Source organism: Clupea harengus, chromosome 14 (genome assembly GCF_900700415.2).
Source record: "Clupea harengus chromosome 14, Ch_v2.0.2, whole genome shotgun sequence".
NCBI classification, from domain to species: domain Eukaryota; kingdom Metazoa; phylum Chordata; class Actinopteri; order Clupeiformes; family Clupeidae; genus Clupea; species Clupea harengus.
In genome coordinates, this window is record NC_045165.1 from 22434610 (window position 1) to 22454190 (window position 19581).

The 19581-nt window shown below is 45.8% G+C and overlaps 1 protein-coding gene across 6 annotated transcripts in view; it reads right to left on the minus strand.

Moving 5' to 3' along the window:
* dlgap2a (discs, large (Drosophila) homolog-associated protein 2a) overlaps window positions 1–19581 on the minus strand; it is a 162831-nt gene that overhangs the window by 131342 nt on the left and 11908 nt on the right. For all 6 annotated transcript variants that reach the window (XM_031580156.2, XM_031580154.2, XM_031580153.2 and 3 more), the window contains exon 2: window positions 17543–17597. In XM_031580156.2, the coding sequence (XP_031436016.1) occupies window positions 17543–17597 (55 nt within the window). The remainder of the gene's footprint in view (window positions 1–17542; window positions 17598–19581) is intronic.

The following is a 19581-nucleotide window of genomic DNA, read 5'->3' on the forward strand; positions in this document are numbered from 1 at the left end:
CCCTGAAGTCTGCGGCATCATCGCTGACGTCGAAAATGAGATGAGTTTTGTCTGGAATCTGGAATCCAATCTCTGCACCACATTATCACACCAAGACTATAACAGCATTATCACACCAACACTATAACAGCATTGCCATGCACCTTAAAGGCTTTTCCTTCCCATTAACACACTGACAAATAAAATTACGTTTTAGCGTAGCATACTTTTTTTATGACGAGTAACAATACACCACACATTCATAAACAACAAACAAACCTTGCATTTCTATATGCAATAGGTAGTGTTTTATGGCCAGTTGTGAGTACTTTTTCATAGTTTGCTGTGTGTGCTAGTGTGAGTTCTTAGGCTATTTACCATATTTACTCATACAGTATGGTTTGATCAGGTTTGGAGTGTATGTATGTTTGCATGTGTAGGTATATAGTGTATACCGCAAATAGTATGGAGATTTCTATACAAGAGTTAAAGTCTCTTTTCCAAAATATATTCCATTATAAAAAGGCTTTGAAAAGGATGGCATATTCATGCTCCAAGGCCATTAGCCCTCCCATATATATACCTTTTATACTATAATGACAGGGTCATAAATGTTAGATGGCCATATGAATAGAGTGATTGAGGGCGTTTACGCTTATACCCGAGACCTCAGAGAATCACCTCAAGTGACCAAAGCCACTCGTCACTGTGGTTCATAACATGTTTTTTGCACATATTCCAGATACCTACTTTTCACAATACAATTACTTGATAGGGATTTTAGAGAAAAACACAAATATGACATGCATACTACTTACATATTATTGTGCCAAAACTTGTCCAGAATGCAAACAAATACATTTTCAAAAATATCAGACCAGATCATGTCCGAGCCATGGAAATGGCTGAATCCAGGGGGTTTAAAGAGCAAAATAAACATGGCACACTTAAATCCTAAAAAATAAAATAATAAAAAAAATCCCCAAATCCAGTCCCTTAGCAAACAAATGATTAAAACATCAAACAATCCCTTTGCAACTCGGCTCTCACTGTAATGCACCTTTTAACAGATCGGATAATGTAGAAGCGTTGTTCAAACCGGGGTCTGATCGCCACTCTGCTACAATGGCTCTGAGCTGGCAAACAGGTGGAAATCAATTAGGCAGCAGGGTGCGGTGCGGCAGCGAGAGAGTGCCAAATGAATGCCATCCGTCCGGCATGGGCTCCACTCAGGTAATGAGGAGAGAAATGCACGGTGACACTTTACAGTAATTGCTGTGTTGGCAGAACGCACTGAGGATGGTCTGCGGTAGGGTGCAAACATATTGGGCATGGGGAGAAAAACAGAGGAGAAGTGAGAAAGAGAGAGAGAGAGAGAGAGGGAAAAGGAGAGAGTGGAAGAGAGTGAGTGTGTGAGTGAGTGAGTGAGTGAGTGAGTGAGTGAGTGAGTGAGTGAGTGAGTGAGTGAGTGTGTGTGTGTGTGTAAGAGAGAAAGACATAGATAGGCAAAGACAGACATGCTTTGGACTTTAGAGTAGTCTCTGTTGAGGCAATTACATGGGAATGCAAAGACAGAGTGAGAAGAGAGTCAAAGAAAAGAACAATGCATTTCGTTCAAGGGCATTCACTATTCTTTCATGAAAGAGAGAAAGTGAACAAGAGAGCGAGAGACAGAAAAAAGAGAGGTAGGGAGAGAGATGGCACAGATGAGTATATAAAGTAAGAAAGAAGTACTGAGAGAGTCATGTTAAAGGGGCTCCTGAGTTGGGGGCATCTTCAATTCAAGAGCAAAGCGGTTTTGGGGGGATTTAATTAAACAATGAAGCGCACACAAAAGCTAGGTGATCTCAGAGCTGGCACTGAGCGTGCTCAGACAAGCCAAGTTGGTGGCATTAAAGGAGTCTATAAAAAACGTTTCATCTCTCTTCGGTGGAACGCCGTGTGGGTGTCACTGGCTGGCCAAGTCACCCAAAAGCAATAAGGCAGAAATGTACGGGGGAGAGACGCTGAGTGTAGCACTCTTCACCGATGGAATGCATTACGTCTCTCAAGGTTAGCCCCCTAACAAGACCCACAACCAACAGGCTTGTGCCTTCACATGAACATTATGAACTATAACATGATCACAGGAACTATATTGCCACCAGCGTCAGTGAATTCTGAATTTGAAGGCTGAAAGCTGACATTCTTTTTTCATTCCTCTCTGAAGTCCACAGGCGAATCTCTTAATCTAACCACAATTACGGTGCGCTGTTGTCTTCCAATGCAAACATCCACGTATGATACTAACGTAAAAATAAAACCTTACACATCTCACAAGACCATACCCTGCCCTTCACCTATCCCACATCACACACCCATCATAGTGGTAACCAGGTTGATAGTGCAAGAAAGGTTTACAGCAAATCTCCCTGCCCGAATAAATACAGAGTGTGGCCCTAAGGCCTTCCTTGAGGAACTACTGGATCAGGGGGGTAAAAGGAATGAGATGGGCCTAGTGCCACTGGTACTGATTAGGTTTGCATTTAGGAAATTCAGCTTAAGGCAGACAATGCATCACATCTATGCTTTCAGAGGGAGGCAATGAAAGACCCTATTGCAAGGAATGAAAACCCTTGATATTTGTTAAATATAAAAGTACAACCCACGCACAGCAGCAAATGTCTTTCCTGAGCGAGTGAGGAGAAAGAAAAAGAGAAAGCGAGAGAAAGCAGAAAAATGGGGAGAGGGAGGCATGAGAGAATAGTTTAGCATATCCTTAATTTTTGCTTTAGTATTTATTGTAAAAACCCCATCACTGAGGCTTTCTGTCTCTGCTAATTATAAAAAACACAGTTTTCAAATATCATTTGAGATGCAAGCCAGTGTAACAGAACATGACTCATCTCTAAATGATTCACTAAACCTTTTGTTCATTCTCGTCAATCCATCCAGTCAGTCTGGTCACTCCGTTCTCGTCAGTCGATCCAGTTCAGTCTCGTCACTCCATGAATCACTGGTCTGGTATCAGCAGAAAGGATGGTACCTGACATCCTCCCAGCCCAGGTCCACTGACAGTGGGACACAAAGAAGACAGGCTAAAGCAGGAAGGAAGAGGAGGGGAACCGAGAGGAACAGATAGGAACAGAAAAATGCCCTGAAAAGCCATTTCTGAAGTGCTCTCTGCAGAGGCATATGAACTGCTGTTGGCAGCCGCTCAGACAAATATACGGAGCCAGTGATGGTTTGAGATAGTGTTTGACCCCTGGCCAAGATCTGTGTGAACAAGAGGAAAGCATGCTCTTACAACCATCAGTCAAAGCATATGCAGAAATAAATGAGCACTGGTACCCAGGATGTGGTTTCAAACAACAGCATGCATCCATCCATCCATCCACTATCCATCCATCCATCCATCCATCCATCCATCCATCCATCCATCCATCCATCCATCCATCCATCCATCCATACATACATACATACATACATACATACATACATACATACATACATACATACATACATCATCCATCCATTCATAATATGCTAAACGGAGCACAAAGCTCTCACTGTCAATTCAGTTGCCTGCTCTGTCCTGATGGTTTATCCATAGACTCTGAGCTTCCATGAATTTGATCGTGTCTCTCACCTTCCAACCTCAATATTGCCTGACAATTACACTGAGACTGCCATAGACTGCCAGTTTTAATATGTGGGTATTGCTGTCGTTATATTTTCACTCCTCTAGTCCTTCAGGCAACTACAGACTTCTGTGGATATTTCCTCCTCTCATTCTTTCCTTCTGTCTCTCTCTCCCTCACTCTTATTCTCTGTCGCTCTCATTTTCTCTCTTTCCCTCTCTCTCTCCTTGTGTAAACAGCAGGCTGTGGCTCATTTGGAAGGTAGTGAGGGGCTTCATCTGCCTGCCTGCTCTCCTCTCTGATCGCTAATAATGAGAGATTGCCGATATCAGGCCTGATATTCCCATCTGAAATGTAGCCAAGCAAACCCCCCCCCCCCCCCGCCTCCCATGTCCCCGAGCACAACCAAATCTTAACTGTCAGCCCCATTACGGGTCTGATTAGACTCCATGATGACAGCAGCACTGATTTGGGCTGGCTGGATCATTTGGCCATGATGCAGTGCAAGAGATGGCCGTTCATGCAACACACTCAGAAATGAGGTGCGTGATGAGAAAGTTTGAAGTGATTGGCTGACCAAAGCGTTACGAGAAACTTGGCTCTGTTTCGTGGTGCTAGTCTCAAACTTTAACCATGCTCCACTTGCATGGTGGCCCCCCTAATGAAAATTCAATCATTGCAGAGAGAGTTATGAGGGGGAGGGGGAAAAAATGCTGCTTCAAGGTGACATCTGCCCACCAAATTGCCTCCCTCAACAAGACAACACAATTATGCAGAGCGGCCCGCTTTGATGTGGAGCTCTTTCAGTGCCGTCCAGCGATGTTGTCTTGTTGTTCCCCCTGGGTGTATCCATATCTCCAAAAGCGCTAACGCTTTCTCAAGAGGCATCCCAGTATTTTATATCTGCCTCTTCCAGGACACACAAGCTAGTAGGCCATCTAGATATCTCAGAGACCAAGAGAAAACAATACAAAATGTAACAGAATGGAAGCTCTGCAGGTTGGAGGAAATATCAGCTGGTGGAACAACTATCACCTGTACGATGATTTTAGAGGTGGTAGGAGGTGGAGTGGAGGAAGAGAAAATGTATTTTCACAGCTTTGTGGGGGAGCAAAGTAAAAGCTATTTGACAGCACTCACTTTGGTCAGAGAAGGCCTACAAAGCTATTTCAAGGGCAAAAAAAAAAAAAAAAAGTAGTCTAGTAATTGAAACTCAGGACATCTGAGTTACACACATACTGCCACACATAGAGGCAGACACAGACACTCACTCTGACACACACACACTTACCCAATCACACTCACCCACTCACCAACTCACACACATAGATGGAGCATTAACTACACTACACCAGTGACTTCCTTCCCAAAATAAACCATGTCCTTCTCTCCTGTCTCTCGTACCCGCCTTGGGCAGGTCTGTCCTGCTGTGGTGCCGTCGCTCTCCGACGTCAAATAACCGTTCGCAGGAAACCATGTAATGTTGTCTTTTCTTCTCCTTTCCCTCTTCCTCTCCTCTTCCTCTGCTTGGTTTGTTGACAATCACTTTAGTATTGCCTGCAGCGTGGGGGGGATGTTCATCCCTCACTTTTCCCTCATTGCGGTTCAGTGGCTACGCCTCATCACGGCAGTGGCGGACAAGAGAGAGGGATAGAGAGAGAGACGGAGACACCTGCTCAGAGGAATTCTAAACGAGCCTCAGAGCTGGGAGAGGGAGAGAGAGCTCATTATACGACTGAGTTCAGCGGGGTGGAGAGAGAGAGAGGGTCGCTCTCTGACTTTCTCTCTTCTCCTTCTCTTTATCTCTCTCTTTACCTCTCCCTCTCTTTATTTCTCTCTTTACCTCTCCTTCTCTTTAACTCTCTCTTTAGCTCTCTCTTTACCTATCTCTCTCTTTACCTCTCCCTCTCTTTAGCTCTCTCTTCACCTCTCCCTCTCTTTACCTCTCCCTCTCTTTATCTCTCTCTTTACCTCTCCCTCTCTTTACCTATCTCTCTCTTTACCTCTCCCTCTCTTTAGCTCTCTCTTTACCTCTCCCTCTCTTTAGCTCTCTCTTTATCTCTCTCTCTCTCTCTCTTTACCTCTCCCTCCCTTTAGCTCTCTCTTTACCTCTCCCTCTCTTTATCTCTCTCTTTACCTCTCCCTCTCTTTAGCTCTCTCTCTCTCTTTACCTCTCCCTCTCTTTACCTCTCTCTATCTTTACCTCTCTCTCTCTTTACCTCTCCCTCTCTTTACCTCTCTCTATCTTTACCTCTCTCTCTCTTTACCTCTCCCTCTCTTTACCTCTCTCTCTTTAGCTCTCACTCTTTACCTCTCTCTCTCTTTACCTCTCTATGTCTTTAGCTCTCTCTCTCTGGCATACTCACTCCTTTCCCTGTCCCGCTCCTTTTCTTTTTCACCTCTCTCTATCTCTTCCTCTCTCTCTTTCTTTCTCTCTATCTCTCCCTCTTTTTCTATCCCCCCCCCCCCTCTCTCTTGCATACTCTCAGGGATGTGTGATGAACACACAGAGCTGAAGTCAAGCTTCAGAAGATATTGACAGCTGACAAGCGCTATGGGGTGGGATGGAGGGTGGTGGTTGCTCTGCTTAAGATTGCACTTGAGTGTGTGTGTGTGTGTGTGTGTGTGTGTGTGTGTGTGTGTGTGTGTGTGTGTGTGTGTGTAGGTGTGTGTGTAGGTGTGTGTGTGTGTGTGTGTGCGCGTGTGTCTTCCTCTACGAATGTGTGCACATGTTTGGAGATGCGCTGACAGCAACAAGATCTCAGCGGGCTCTACGAGAGAAGGCAACAGCGTGGTTGCTAATTACAACAGCTAATATAGCAGGCCAGATTACAGCGTGTCAATCTGACTCCAGTCAGGGTGTGGGGGCTCACTGCTGACACTGACATACTCCATGCCACGGGGGGGAAAGGGGGAAAGACGCTCTCCAGCCTAGATCTCCACGTACGGAAGCAGACAACTCTTTTTAATACGCACCGAGAGGCTCTCAACCAGGACAAAACGTCTGAACAAAGGATACCTACAGTTCTCAATTAGTCCCACACTGGCAAATAGCATCATGGGGAAATGGAACAGTGTGGATTGCCTGAGTGATTCAAGTCTATCGCTGGAGGACCGCCTTTGCTAAAAGCAATGCCAGAGGGCCTGTCAGACCTCTACTTGGGTAAGGCAGAGAGGTAGTGTGTTTAAGTGTGCGCTTATGCTTTTGTCCAGAAGCTGTCTACACCCCACTTTATATAGCAATGTAATGTACTATGTAACGGATGGAAGGGGAATCAGCCATGGCCTATAGCATGCCAAAACACACTCAGTGCGAGTGACAGGATCGGCATGGTTCCTTGTGGATGGAAGAAATAAGTGGGCGAGGGTTGGGGGTTGGCTGCCTCGGTGGGGGCGCGGTCTGCACCTGGGGCCTTCACAGTGTCAGACGGACAATGGAGAGGCGGGAGGTGGCTGCTGTGATGGGGGTGTGAGTAAAACTGATGTGAGCTGATGATGCAGGAGTGCTGGGGGCTCACAGGAGTCTCCACAGGGTGTGTTGGGGCGATGCATGGGGGAAGGAAGGGCTGCCGAATCACACACATCACACAGGAGCGAACCACACTCACACTCAGACAAACAGACACACAAAAACACGTGCATGCATGCACACACATACACGCTATCCCAACGCCCGCCCCTCCACCTACGCTGCCTTATTTATCTAAGCAGAAGAACTAAAAACACTTCAGTGTCAGTCACTCTCACGCACCCAAGTGGCCATTTTTGCAGCGAGGTCGTGGGCAGCCGGGTCATCTTGTGAGCGCTAATGTCAGGTATCCGCTGTCTGCCCCCTCTCCAGTGAGTCCATTAGCACTGAGGTGAGCACCCTGTCTGCTGCTAAAGTAGCAGGTGCAGCAAAAAACAGCAGCCGTAATGCAATAATGGGCCATTAAGTAGTGGTAGATCTGTGAGTTCGGTTATGGGAGAGGCACTTCTCTCGTATTAGCGGAGACCAGACATGGCGGGTTATGACACAAAATGACTAAAACAACAACGGTGTTTTTGTGCGAACTTCTGTGACTGGAGGCATGACGGTGCAGTTCTACATCACAGAGCTAGATCATAGAAGAGTTCTGAGGAGAGGAGTGGGGGAGGAGAGGAGAAAAGAGAAGAGAAGAGAAGAGAAGAGAAGAGAATGGAGTCAGTCAGCACACACACAGGGGGCCGCTGTCACCTGGCAAAGGCTCCAGTGCACACTGATGTGTTGCTCAAACACACTGCCTTCACACACTGCTCTGTATCTCGCACACACACACACGCACACATATTTGCACACACACATTTCCATTCTCTTTTGCTTTGCAATTTTAAGGCTGTCTATCTAATTCGCTTTCTGTCTCTCATTCACACACGCACACACACACACACTTTCACACTTCCTCGATCTCTCTTGCACTCCCTCACACAGACTAACACACACACACACACACACACACACACACACACACACACATACACATATACTCTGCCTCTGTAATGTTCAGAGTCTGTCTCCCAAACTCTCTGTCTCTCCCACTGGAGCACTTACTCTGCATCTCTCCCCTTGCCTTCCCAAGTGTCTGCAGAGCCTCATTGTATCCTTACAAATCAATGCTTTTCAATCTCTGTGCACTGTGCTCCTCTCCTCCTCTCTCCCTTCGTTCCCTCGCACCATCAGAGGCAGGAGGGAGCCGGTAAGAAAGTCACTGACAGGCAGGTAAGAGGTCCAGAGAATGGAAGAGAGGAGAGAGGGAGGGAGAGTGAGGAGTGAAGAGAAGAGAGAGGGGAAGAGAGAGACTCATGGGACTTCTGGGAGGGGAAAACAAAATCAATAAGGGTCTCAGACCTTGAATGTAAATCAGCTTTGGCTGGGAACAAAACAAAAAAAGTTCAGCGGGGAGAGACACACCTTAACTGTATGGGGTCACAGCCATTGTGTCTTTACGGTGGCTCTGTAGCAAGCATATTAACACTAACCTCATAAACTATCTCAGATCAGGAATTACGCAACCAAAGGGGATATGTATTGACACAGTGGGATGTTTGATAGTAACCATTATTTAGAGTGTCTGGAGATCAAATTAAAAGGCTGCCTTCCTCAGTGATGAGGGGGAAGAGGGAGGAGGGTAATGGGACTTCCTAAATGAGGTGCTGATGTGAGGAATAGAGATACAATGCTGAAATATTAACACCCTAATTACAGTCCCAAAATAGGCTGCAGGCTTGGAGCACATGTCATCCACACAAGCTTTGCATCCATCAGACGGAGATCTCCGTGGAGTGGCTCTGACGTCTAATGAAGAGGACGAGGATCATTTGTTTTGAAATGTGCTTGCCAGAGTTTGGGTACACAATGGGGTATGGGGGAAGTGGAGTTGAGAGGGGATGCAAGCATATTTCCGTGAGGGTGAGTATGTGGGTGTGCATGTATGTCTGTGCATATACATCTCTGGTCTGAGGATGTAAGACAGAGAGCGAGAGAGAGAGAGAGAGAGAGAGAGAGAGAAAGAAAGAAAGACAATGAGAAAAGATGAAATGGGTGAAGAGTGGAGGAACAGGAAACTGAGAGAAGGGATGAAACCAAGAGGAGAGCTGAAGAGTGCATTCCATCACATGACCAATAGAGGGCTCCCTGTTATACATACAGTACCTGCAAGCATACAACGGCAAAAGGTCTGATGAAAGAAACTCAATAGCAGCCAATCTTGAAATACCTAGAAACTGCTCAGAGACTCCAGAGGACCTTAACCATGCTGACTTGCTGGACATTGTGTACATGAACACAAAAGCTGTGAACAGCCCATTGGCAAAACATACACTACATGCATCATGGTCAATACTTTGACCTCTATGTTTGCAAAAAAAAAAAAAAAACGCATGAGAGAAGGCCAGCAAAGCTCGGCCGACGTGTTATGATTGATTTGGAAGTCAGCGGGCTTCTGTTGACCCTGAGACAGGGTTAAATGGGAAGGCTGGAGCCAGAGTCACTCAAGTGGGTTATTCATTTGAAAACACTGCAGGAGACAACCAAACTGGCCAAGACACTCCGGCCAAAACTCTCTCCATCAGCCAGGGGAGATTTCTGCTCCATTACCTGGTTTTGTGCCTAATTTCCTCAACTCCCATTTTGCCTCTGAAAATGTTCCTCAGTCGGAGCTTGCACACATGCATATCAATGTGATTGAATCAACTCACGTTTTTTTTTATATATATATATATATTTTCCTAAAATTTTGCCTCACAGTGACTAATTTCCATTCACATTCCGTACAAAACACTCACACACTGTGGCAAACTGTAGAGCAGCCTTTTTGGAAGTGACCTGACGACATGGAGATTCATGTTTTTTGGGGTTTGTTTATAAGCATCCGCTGTGAGTGACACTGTTCCATTATTCCTTATTTTGACCACAGTATTAGGGTTATTTGGTGAGAAAGAGAGAGGAGAGTGAAATAAAAGACAGACTGCAACATATCAGGCTAACCTGCAGTGACACTGCCAACATTGTCTCCATAGAAACCTGATTCAGCCCTGGACATGATGTGTATCTCAGATTGAAATTTTCTTTTTCTCTGTGTTTTTTTTTTTTTAAGTTAACAGAACTAAAATAGCACTTTGTTTTCTTTGAATCCAAGGGAACCATAATTTCCTCCTAGGCATGTAAGCCAGATCCCTACACTGCCTTACCCGGCGTAAAAACTCTTTGGTGAACTAAATGAGATACCTCCACATACCTCCATGATAATGTAAAAGCTGATGATTTAAAAATTAACTCAGTCTATCATTAATCGTAAATTTAGAACAAGGCTTTCTTACTATAGCCATTCTGGGCTTTAAAGAAAATATTGGGAGTAAAATATACTGTAACCATTTGTTGCTTGTGCAACTGGCTGATCTCATGCACATTCAGGGCAGAATCATTTGATGCCCTGGAATCTGTCAGTTCGGATTCACAGCAGATGTTAAAGGAAATGAGAATGCCTCCAAACAGCACTGCTGGTAGTATTTCATAAACTATTTCTGCTGCTGTGACAACACCAACACATATCTCTGCCCCCAGAACAGGTCTGGGCTTGAGTTTTTTGGGCGCCTTTATCTGCAGAACCAATTCAAACAACAGCAATTACTCCGGGCAAGCAGGTTTACGTTTTGGGCGCCGTGCTCTTTACCCCGGCCTTGAGGAGAGACAGTATTGTTTAATGGCTTAGATAAGAAGTTCCCTGGCCTGTGCCATCACACAGCACCAAACAAACAGATGGGTTGCCAGGTTCACACACCCCCACCCCTCCCATCCCCCCTTCCTCTCCCCTCCCAGCCCCGCTACATAAGCCCCTGTGGATCAAACACACTCTGCTTGCTGGGAGGCTTCTCTCCAGGTGGGTGTCAGCCTCGCCAGAATCTCTGCCGCCACCGCCGCCATCCTCGCTGCCTCCCCTCTGGCAGGGCTCGCTCACCCAGTGGCAGGCTAAGTGGAGTCTGACGGCTGGCGGCTAACCGGTGGCACCCCAGGCCCAGCATGCACTCTGCCTCCCGCTGTTTGCAGGCGGTCTCTGCCTGCCTGGTGTGCACCGAGGGCTACGATGCGGGCAGGCGTCGGCCAAAGTTGCTGCAGTGCGGACTAGGGATGTCACGAGAACCGATACTTGCGATACCTTTCGGTACTAAAATAACAAAGAACCGACGATACCCATTTTTTTGAAGTACCGTAAGTACCGTGAGCGCCGATACCAGCTGTTTTTCACATGCAGATGTAATTTACTATTGTAAACGATGAAACTAGTGGAGGCGGCCAGGTGCGCAGTGTTGCCAGACTGGAAATGGCGTATCGTATCAAAAGGCTCAGTTTGGAGGATAATTATCATATCTGGCAACACTGGGAAGGCGGTCGACCAATGACAGTCCTCTCTACAGTCAGAGCTCGCGCAAAAAGGTGGAATGTAATGGAGATACCCTTTCCAAAACTATGTAATAATTAGTTTGTGAAAGATCCAGAGAAACACAAATATCCGACGAGGCAAAACCCCGGACGCTTTTGGAATCCCTGCCGGACGCATTTTTTAGGTCTCGAAAAGAGGACATGTGCGGGTAAAAGAGGACGTCTGGTCACCCTACTTATGCAAACAATGCTACCGTGTTCCTCAGACCAAAGGAGGTAATACTTCCAATTTAGCTAAGCACCTGAAAGACCGTCATCCGGATTTGTTTAAAGAATTCAAGGAGAGTTTTGATTCATATTAACAACATCCAAAGAATGCACTTTTTCAGTTTTTTTAATCTGTCATACTGAAATACACGTTACATGATGTTTAAGATGGTGGGCACGTGTGTTAAGCCATTGTATGTTATGTACGTAGTTTAGGTTAGCTATGCTGTAGTTTTAACGTTAGCCTATAGTCTAACTTGGTTAGAAGGAGAGAGAGAGAGAAAGAGAGCATGTATCTTGCAAGTATCATGTCAAAACTAGCGAAATTCACTGAATGTCCTAGTTTAATATAGTTACAACTGAATATGCAATTGGTTTGAAAAAACACGATTACCCAATGTATTTATTGTTTTCGATGCATTAGACACAATGTAACCTAAAAGACGATTTGCGAGTGACAGCTGGAATTTCGCCGCCACCACACTGAACATTGATTTATTTTTGTATTTAATACGTCCTTTAAGAAGCTTTACTCTTTAGGGCTGTGAAATGCTGTGAAAAATTATGCAATTTTGCCCAAACTCATGTTCATCTTGTTAGCTGAATGGCTGCACTGTTATATCCACTGTTCTGTTTTGCACTGTTGTTGTTTTTGCATAGTACCTTTTGAAAAGATGCCTGGAAGTCTGGAATGTGTCTGGGGACACTAGTTGTTGCACTATGACCATACATTTCACTTTATTATGTTGTGATGTGCTCTATTGCACATGTTTTGTATGTCTTATGACATTTTGCTATCAAATATTTTAATAAAGAAGTTCAAGTTTCAAGTTTTAGTACATGGAATCATGGAAAATCCTTTTTTTTCTCCCCCGTGGTATCGAAATTGGTATCGAGAATCGTGTTATTTTACTGGTATTGGTACCGACTACTGAATTTTTGGTATCGTGACACCCCTAGTGCGGACACACCTTCTGTCTGAGCTGCCTGAGCGAGACAGCGCGCCGTCCGCCCGCACCAAACCGTGGAGCTCTTCAACAGCCGGGTCGGGGTCGGGGATGCTGCCGAGAAGTGACGCTGCTCCCAGACCCACACAATGCCGCCACACACCTGGCCGACAACTTTGCCATTGTGGAGTTCATCACGGACGATCACAGCGCGACCGAGCCGGAGGCTCACTGTGTCAAACATCCAGACGAAAGGGAGAAATATTTCTGCGTGTCCTTCTACAGGTTTGCCTTTAATCACGCTGGTGTTTTATTATCTTTCCTCAAAGTTTCCACACTACGTCCACAGAAGCTCAAGGCCATGCTTTTTGAGGCCGACTGCTGTGTTGGAGTGAACCACTCATAAATGAGGCAGAGGCGTTATCTGCACTCCCACAGACGGAGTTAGAAAGGGGGATCAGAATGATAGCAAACATACACAACAAACATACTCTGAATAGAATTCAGAAAAGCGCATGGCCGTGCACCTAGCGCACAATACGACCAGACGAGGGGGGTATACATTTCACTGCAATGATTATGCTGCTCTTGCAGCCTGCCTGTAACCCTTCCTAGCAAAGCCAGCACTCATTCAGCGGTTGCCAAGCACACTGCCTACACCCTTGTGCGGAAGCCAAGGGGAGCCTTCCATCTATTTTCTAAGAGATCAGCCTTTTAAACACTTCCTTCCCTGAGGGAAAATAAAATTTGCACATGAATATTTATTAAGTATTGTTCTAATAAATGCCCTCGCTGTCAAAACAGAGCCTCGGTAAAAGATGCAGTTTGGCAAAAGACTTATCCGCACACGTTTTCAAGTCGGAAGTCAAACACTGTTAAGTCACTGGGTAAATATTTGTCTGCGCCCATCCAGTGGCACAACGAATACAAAAGTGAGCGTGATCTGTGACAGCGACCATGTCCTCAACCACCTCTCCACCTCTGGCTCTGCACTCTCATACTATCTCTCTCTCTCTCCCTTTCTTTCTTGCATAATGTATCATTGATGAATTTCATTGTGTTATATACTCTATTTGTTAACTCAAGAAAGTCTCTTTTTTAACATATAAATCTCTCTCTCTTTCTCTTTCTATCCATCTGTGGTTCTGTCTCTCCCCCCTCTCCCCCTCTCTCTAGGCTGCTTTGCCCTTGCTGTGCTCTTGAGCATGCATCTCAGACTCCATCGCACAGCGTCCAGGCTGTGGAGTCGGCTGCAGGCCACTTCAGACAGAGGCTCCGCGCCGCTCTGGGTTACTGCAGGGAGAGACGGGCGCTGCTCGACCGCGCTCTGCGAGACGCAGCCGAGGAGCGGCGGCGGATCGGCGCTCTCCTCTAGTCGCTGGAGCACCTGACGGGAAACGTGTGCGACGCTGAGCTGCTGTCTCAGAGGCACACCCTGATGGGGCTCCAGGATCCTCATCTCTCCCCACCCAAAACACAGAAGCCCTCATCACCTCTCAGACTCAGCCCCTGACAGCTCAGTTCCCAACCACATCCCCTCTCTCCCCCTCTCTCTCTCTCTCTCTCTCTTTCTCTCTCCTCCCAACAGCCCTCTGGGCCACAGCAAGCTGTTCCAGTCACAACTTTGTCAACTGAAGCCCTGGTGGCCGCCCCATGCAGTCAGAACTCTGACACAATTGCAGCAGATCCAGACAGCCCAACCCCTCCACATATACACATACACACACAGGCAAACACACACACACAGGCAAACACACACACACAGGCAAACACACACACACACACACACACACACACACACACACACACACACACACACACACACACACACACACACACACACACACACACACACATCACCAATACCACCACGTTGCACTGCACCCCTCCCTGTCTAAGGCGGTAGCAAGAGAACGAGAAGGAGGCGGACATGGAGAGCCAGATGGCGTTGCCGATTCGGCTGTCTCTGACCGGCGACTGTGTGGCACTTGTCACCGGGGCGCGCCGGTGGCCGGCGGGGGTCATGGTCAGACTGCTGGAGCTGGGAGTCAGAAGGACAGGCACGTCCGGCCGCCGTCGCTCAGACACCCCCGGGGCTTTGCTATATCAAGCTCGCTGCAGGCTGTGGCAGAGCACCGAGAACAAAGAGCTGTTAAGTATGCCCAGGATGTGACTGATCACTTCTTGCTATGCTGAAACAGCCAATGCAACAGAGCCAGACAACTGTGACAGCCACTGGTAAAGACTACAGGCTGACCCTCTTGCTCCCAGGCAAGACCACGGGAGAACATCTCTCAGTTGCACACGGATCTGTGAGCTAATGGATTCAGCCACCTCACAGCCCTCCCAAAGAGGCCTGAGCAGGACACTGTAATAGAGTCACACCATGTCTCTAGCAAGGGGGGGGGGGGTCCCTGTGGGGAGTGACCATGTTTGGTTTATATTGACATAAGACAGGCAGGGAGAATGAGGTTGGTTTTCAGTGCAAAAGAAGGCTGTCATAACCCACAGCCAGCGCCAGCCAAACTTCTTAACAGTTCTACAGTAAAGTACTGCACGTGCACCTTTATTCATTCCAAGATGCATAGCTCTTGATTAGTTGAATCATGTCTAATTAAACTGGCTAGCTCGCTACACCAAAACTAACGTTGTTATAATTACTCAAATTTCAATTTCATGACACAACGAAAATTACGCAAATTGCGGTACAGCTGAACTTGCACTATGTTTTGCTAAAGATAGCCTGATGACAGTTGGACTGAATGGCACTAACAAGGACCGTCAGACGTCACTGGCTAGCTAGCGTTAGCTAACTAGCAAGATTACATACAATCCATTCGCTAAAGACAATACTTGGATTTTCACCAGTATTCCTCACTTGTTGACAAGTTGCCGTGTTTGTCTTCCTTAATGGGTGTAATATGCAACGAGTAAGATATTTGTAGTGTTGTTGCACTAGCTATTGGCTCTGTCTGTGCGCCCCTGGTGTAATTTATGACTGGTTGGCCCTCAATATTTTAATCATGTCTTTTTTGTATAATGTATAAAAAATGGACATATTATTTTTGATATACCCGCCTCTGTAAAATTCTTAAAGAACTATGTGACAGGGAATAGGAAGGCTTTCAATGCTAAGGTACATCTTTTCATCTTAACTCCACTAAAGTGCCCGGGGCAATTCTGGCATTCATGAAAGTTTTCTTATCTGGGATTAATTCTTGGCTAAGAACAGGATTTAAGGATTTACCTTTCTCCTTGGCACGTTTCTCTTCTTCTTCCTTTCTTTTCTTGCGCCCCGGATGGCTTTTGCCTCTTCATAGTTTCTTTTGTCGACGTTGCTTGGACACACACACTCAAACCATACCCCTCAATGTGCTAGCATGTTCTGACAACACCAAGGAGGTACGTACCCCTTCCTCTTTCGATTTTTGGCTATTTTTTCCCTTATGTTTATATGATTTTTTTTTTATGTCAAAATATTGGTTGGAGATATAGAATGGGGGGGGTAAGGGTAATTTTTTTTTGCTGGGCGCAGTTTTTGGCAACCGCTTATATCGCCTGTAGGAAGGGCCGACCCTGCCCACAGCAATACAATAAACGAAATGTTTTGTTCATCTATCCAAGCATTAAAAACCCTTCAAAGAGGATGAAACAAATATTTATGAATGTATAGGCCTACCACATGTCATTAAAATGCAATGCTATTTATGAAAACTGGCTGACCTTTAGAGAAGGCAGTTTCAAAGTTAAAAGATGTTTTGTGTAGCCTCAAATGCGAATATTTGCTCTTGTTCAATGCCTTCCCAATAAAATGTAATCAAAGATCTAAACAACCTGAGGGGAAGAATATTTCTTTCAAGGAGATTAGTGAGATCAATAGCTTGAGACTGATGTGTTCAGCTTTACTGAAGAGCCACAAGTGGAGAACAAAGCACTCTCTCTCATCCTTCTCACAGCATCCCTATGCTTTCTGATTTCATCAGCTGCTTCTTCACACCTGCACCAGTGTAACCAAGCATATCAAAGGCACAGCAAGATGTCTAACAGCATTCAATGATCCCATGCGTATTCCCAAAATACTGCAAACATGCGTGCTAGTTAGCCCTCCTTCCCCTTCTTATTTTCACCCTAAGGTTTATGCCGCACAGCATTTAGAATAACCGATTAGAAAGTTCTTGTCTGGGAAACGAAAACAAGTGAGTCATCCACAACACAGACCCAGACGCCGCTATGGTGGATGGGATTTATTTATAACGAGCCCTCCCTCCCCCGTCTGCATCTGTCCTCCAAAAGTCCATTCTGGGGAAAGCCTGCCCACCCGCCCACCACAAACCACTGACCCTGAGTGACTCTCCAAGGCAGGTGGATGGCTAGCTATTAGTCCCACACTGACAGACAGCACTAAGTAAACATCATCACCAGTGTCATCATGCTGATTCAGAGGCACGAATGGAACACCTGTGAATGCAGCCAATCTTCATTTGGGCTATATTAATCAGACTGGCTACACCGTGGGCTTGTTTACACAAGAGCAACAGCTTCTCTGACCCAGGGCTGGACTGCAGGGGATTAGAGTGTTTTCAGGTGCATTTCATGTGCCTTTAATACTCAAAACCCACCGGTTACACTTCACAGGTAGCACTACATCATTCAGCCACAGGACGCTAGGCAACAGCATCTCTCCCCTGTTTGAACATCATGTCAGCAGCTGTCACAGGGGACACCGGTACCCATGGGAAATGCTGGCCTCGCCAGGGAGACAGATGCTGAGTCTCGATCTGCCAAGCAAGGCAGACTGATTTGTGTAGCTAACGGGGGCTATATGTGCTTACCTGTGTTTCTGTCAGGTAAGATACAGCAATGCTTCTGCAGTATGCTCGGCAACACCTGCGCATGAGAGAAGAACAGGAGACATATGAGCAAAAAAAAAAAAAAAAGGTTTGAGATTCACATGCAAAGGAAGACAGAGAAGCAGCCAGCGTGAACCGAGTCTCACTTCATGACCAGCAATTAAAGAATAAATGTGGGCTTCTCAGTTCCATCGCTCCCATGCGCCTCTTCATGAAGCACCCTCTGAATTCAGTATGAATAGCAATGCGTGAAACACTTATCCAGATTTCTGTGCGTATGTGTATAGCTGTGTGTCTGTGTGTTTGTGTGTGTGTGTGTGTGCATATGTGTGGGTGTGTGTGTGTGTGGGTGTGTGTGTGTGTTTGTGTGTGTGTGTGCACTGCATATATATGTGTGTGTGTGTGTGTGTGCATATGTGTGTGTGTGTGTGTTGTTACGACCCTGGCGGATCTAGGCCCCGCCCTGTGATATTGCATGCCTGTTCTGTCTCTGTCTCCTCAGCAGGTAATTGGAAGCAGGTGTATCAAGCAGGTTTATCAGTGATTGGATGGGCTACAAAAGCCCTGGCCAGCTGGAAGATGAGAGAGCTTTGGTCTTCCCTGCAGTTGGTTATCGTTGGTGTTGAATAGAGATTGGATTGTGGATTGTCGTTGGATTTTGGATTGTCGTCGTCGTAGTTTGTTTTGCTTTAACCCTGAACTGACTTTACATTACATCTTTGGTTTCTATTCACAACACTGACATTCACCACACGTTTTGCTTATAATTAATAGATAAATACTGTATAAACTTTGTATCATTAAATAAATACCTTCTATTATTATTATTATGAATTCTGCGTGGCCTCCCCTTTATGTTTCATGCTTTGAGCCGTGCACGTAACAGTGTGTGTAAGCATATGTGTGCTTCCTTTGTGTGGATGGACCATTTAAAACAGAAACATGTTTAGCAAACTCCAGTGAGGATAGATGCAGTTGTGTTGAGAGGCAAGCCAACTTGCCTACCTTGCGCAATGACAGCAGGGAACTTCAGAGCGGCAAAAGCAGATTATTCGGTTATTCAATAGTTTCAGTAGCAAGGTACATTATAAAGATTTTGGGGGTTAGTCAATTTTTCATCAAGTCAGGAGTTTACACAGGAAGATTTCTCCATCTACCATGGCTACTGATATTTTCAATTAAATCCTGTTAACCTTGGAAGATGGGTGTCTGTATTCAATTTTCATTGGACACTTCCAAAATGACCCTGTATTCTCACTGAATACAGATGGGATGGTAATATCTATGCTATGTAATGTGCAATTTGAAATCCAAGGCTAAAAGGCTGTGGATAGGACCCAGTAATACAACCACATGTGAATCCTCAAGCTACAGTCATGCTGTGACAAACACTGACTTGAGTCCACGACCTGCCAGTGGTAAGAGCACTAAGCATGGTGTAGAAGCAGGACCCTCTGTTATTTGCTGCAGTGAATGAGAGACGCCTCTCTGGGGACTCAGCATGTTCAACAGCCTACATCGGGACAGATAGAGGAGACCTCATCCAGAGCGGGAGAGCTTTGAGAGCATTGTTACATTACTCAGCCACAAAACAAGACTCTCCAGGGACTGGAAGGGGACCGGCTGACTGACTGACTGACTGACTGACTGAATGGAAATACAGGCAGAATGTTTCATTTTAAATGTCTTCAATGTCAATGTTCCTTGAACGATAAAAGATTCATTATTCCTCCTGCCAGTCATTTTCCGAGGTCAGTTCCTCAGCACTCTGCCACTATACGGGTGCAATGAACAGGGATAGAGCACACACTGCAGCCCACTAAAGACAGCAAATTAGCAATACATTACTGCTCACACACATCACTGATAAAGGTCCCTGTTTTAAGGGTGTAGACACTGCTCATTAATACATGGGGAACCACCGCGGGAGGGCATCAGGAATACTGCTATTTTTGTACACTCCTAAACATGAATAATTATGAAAGACATCTCAGAGGTGAAATACTGACCAGCAGTTTTAA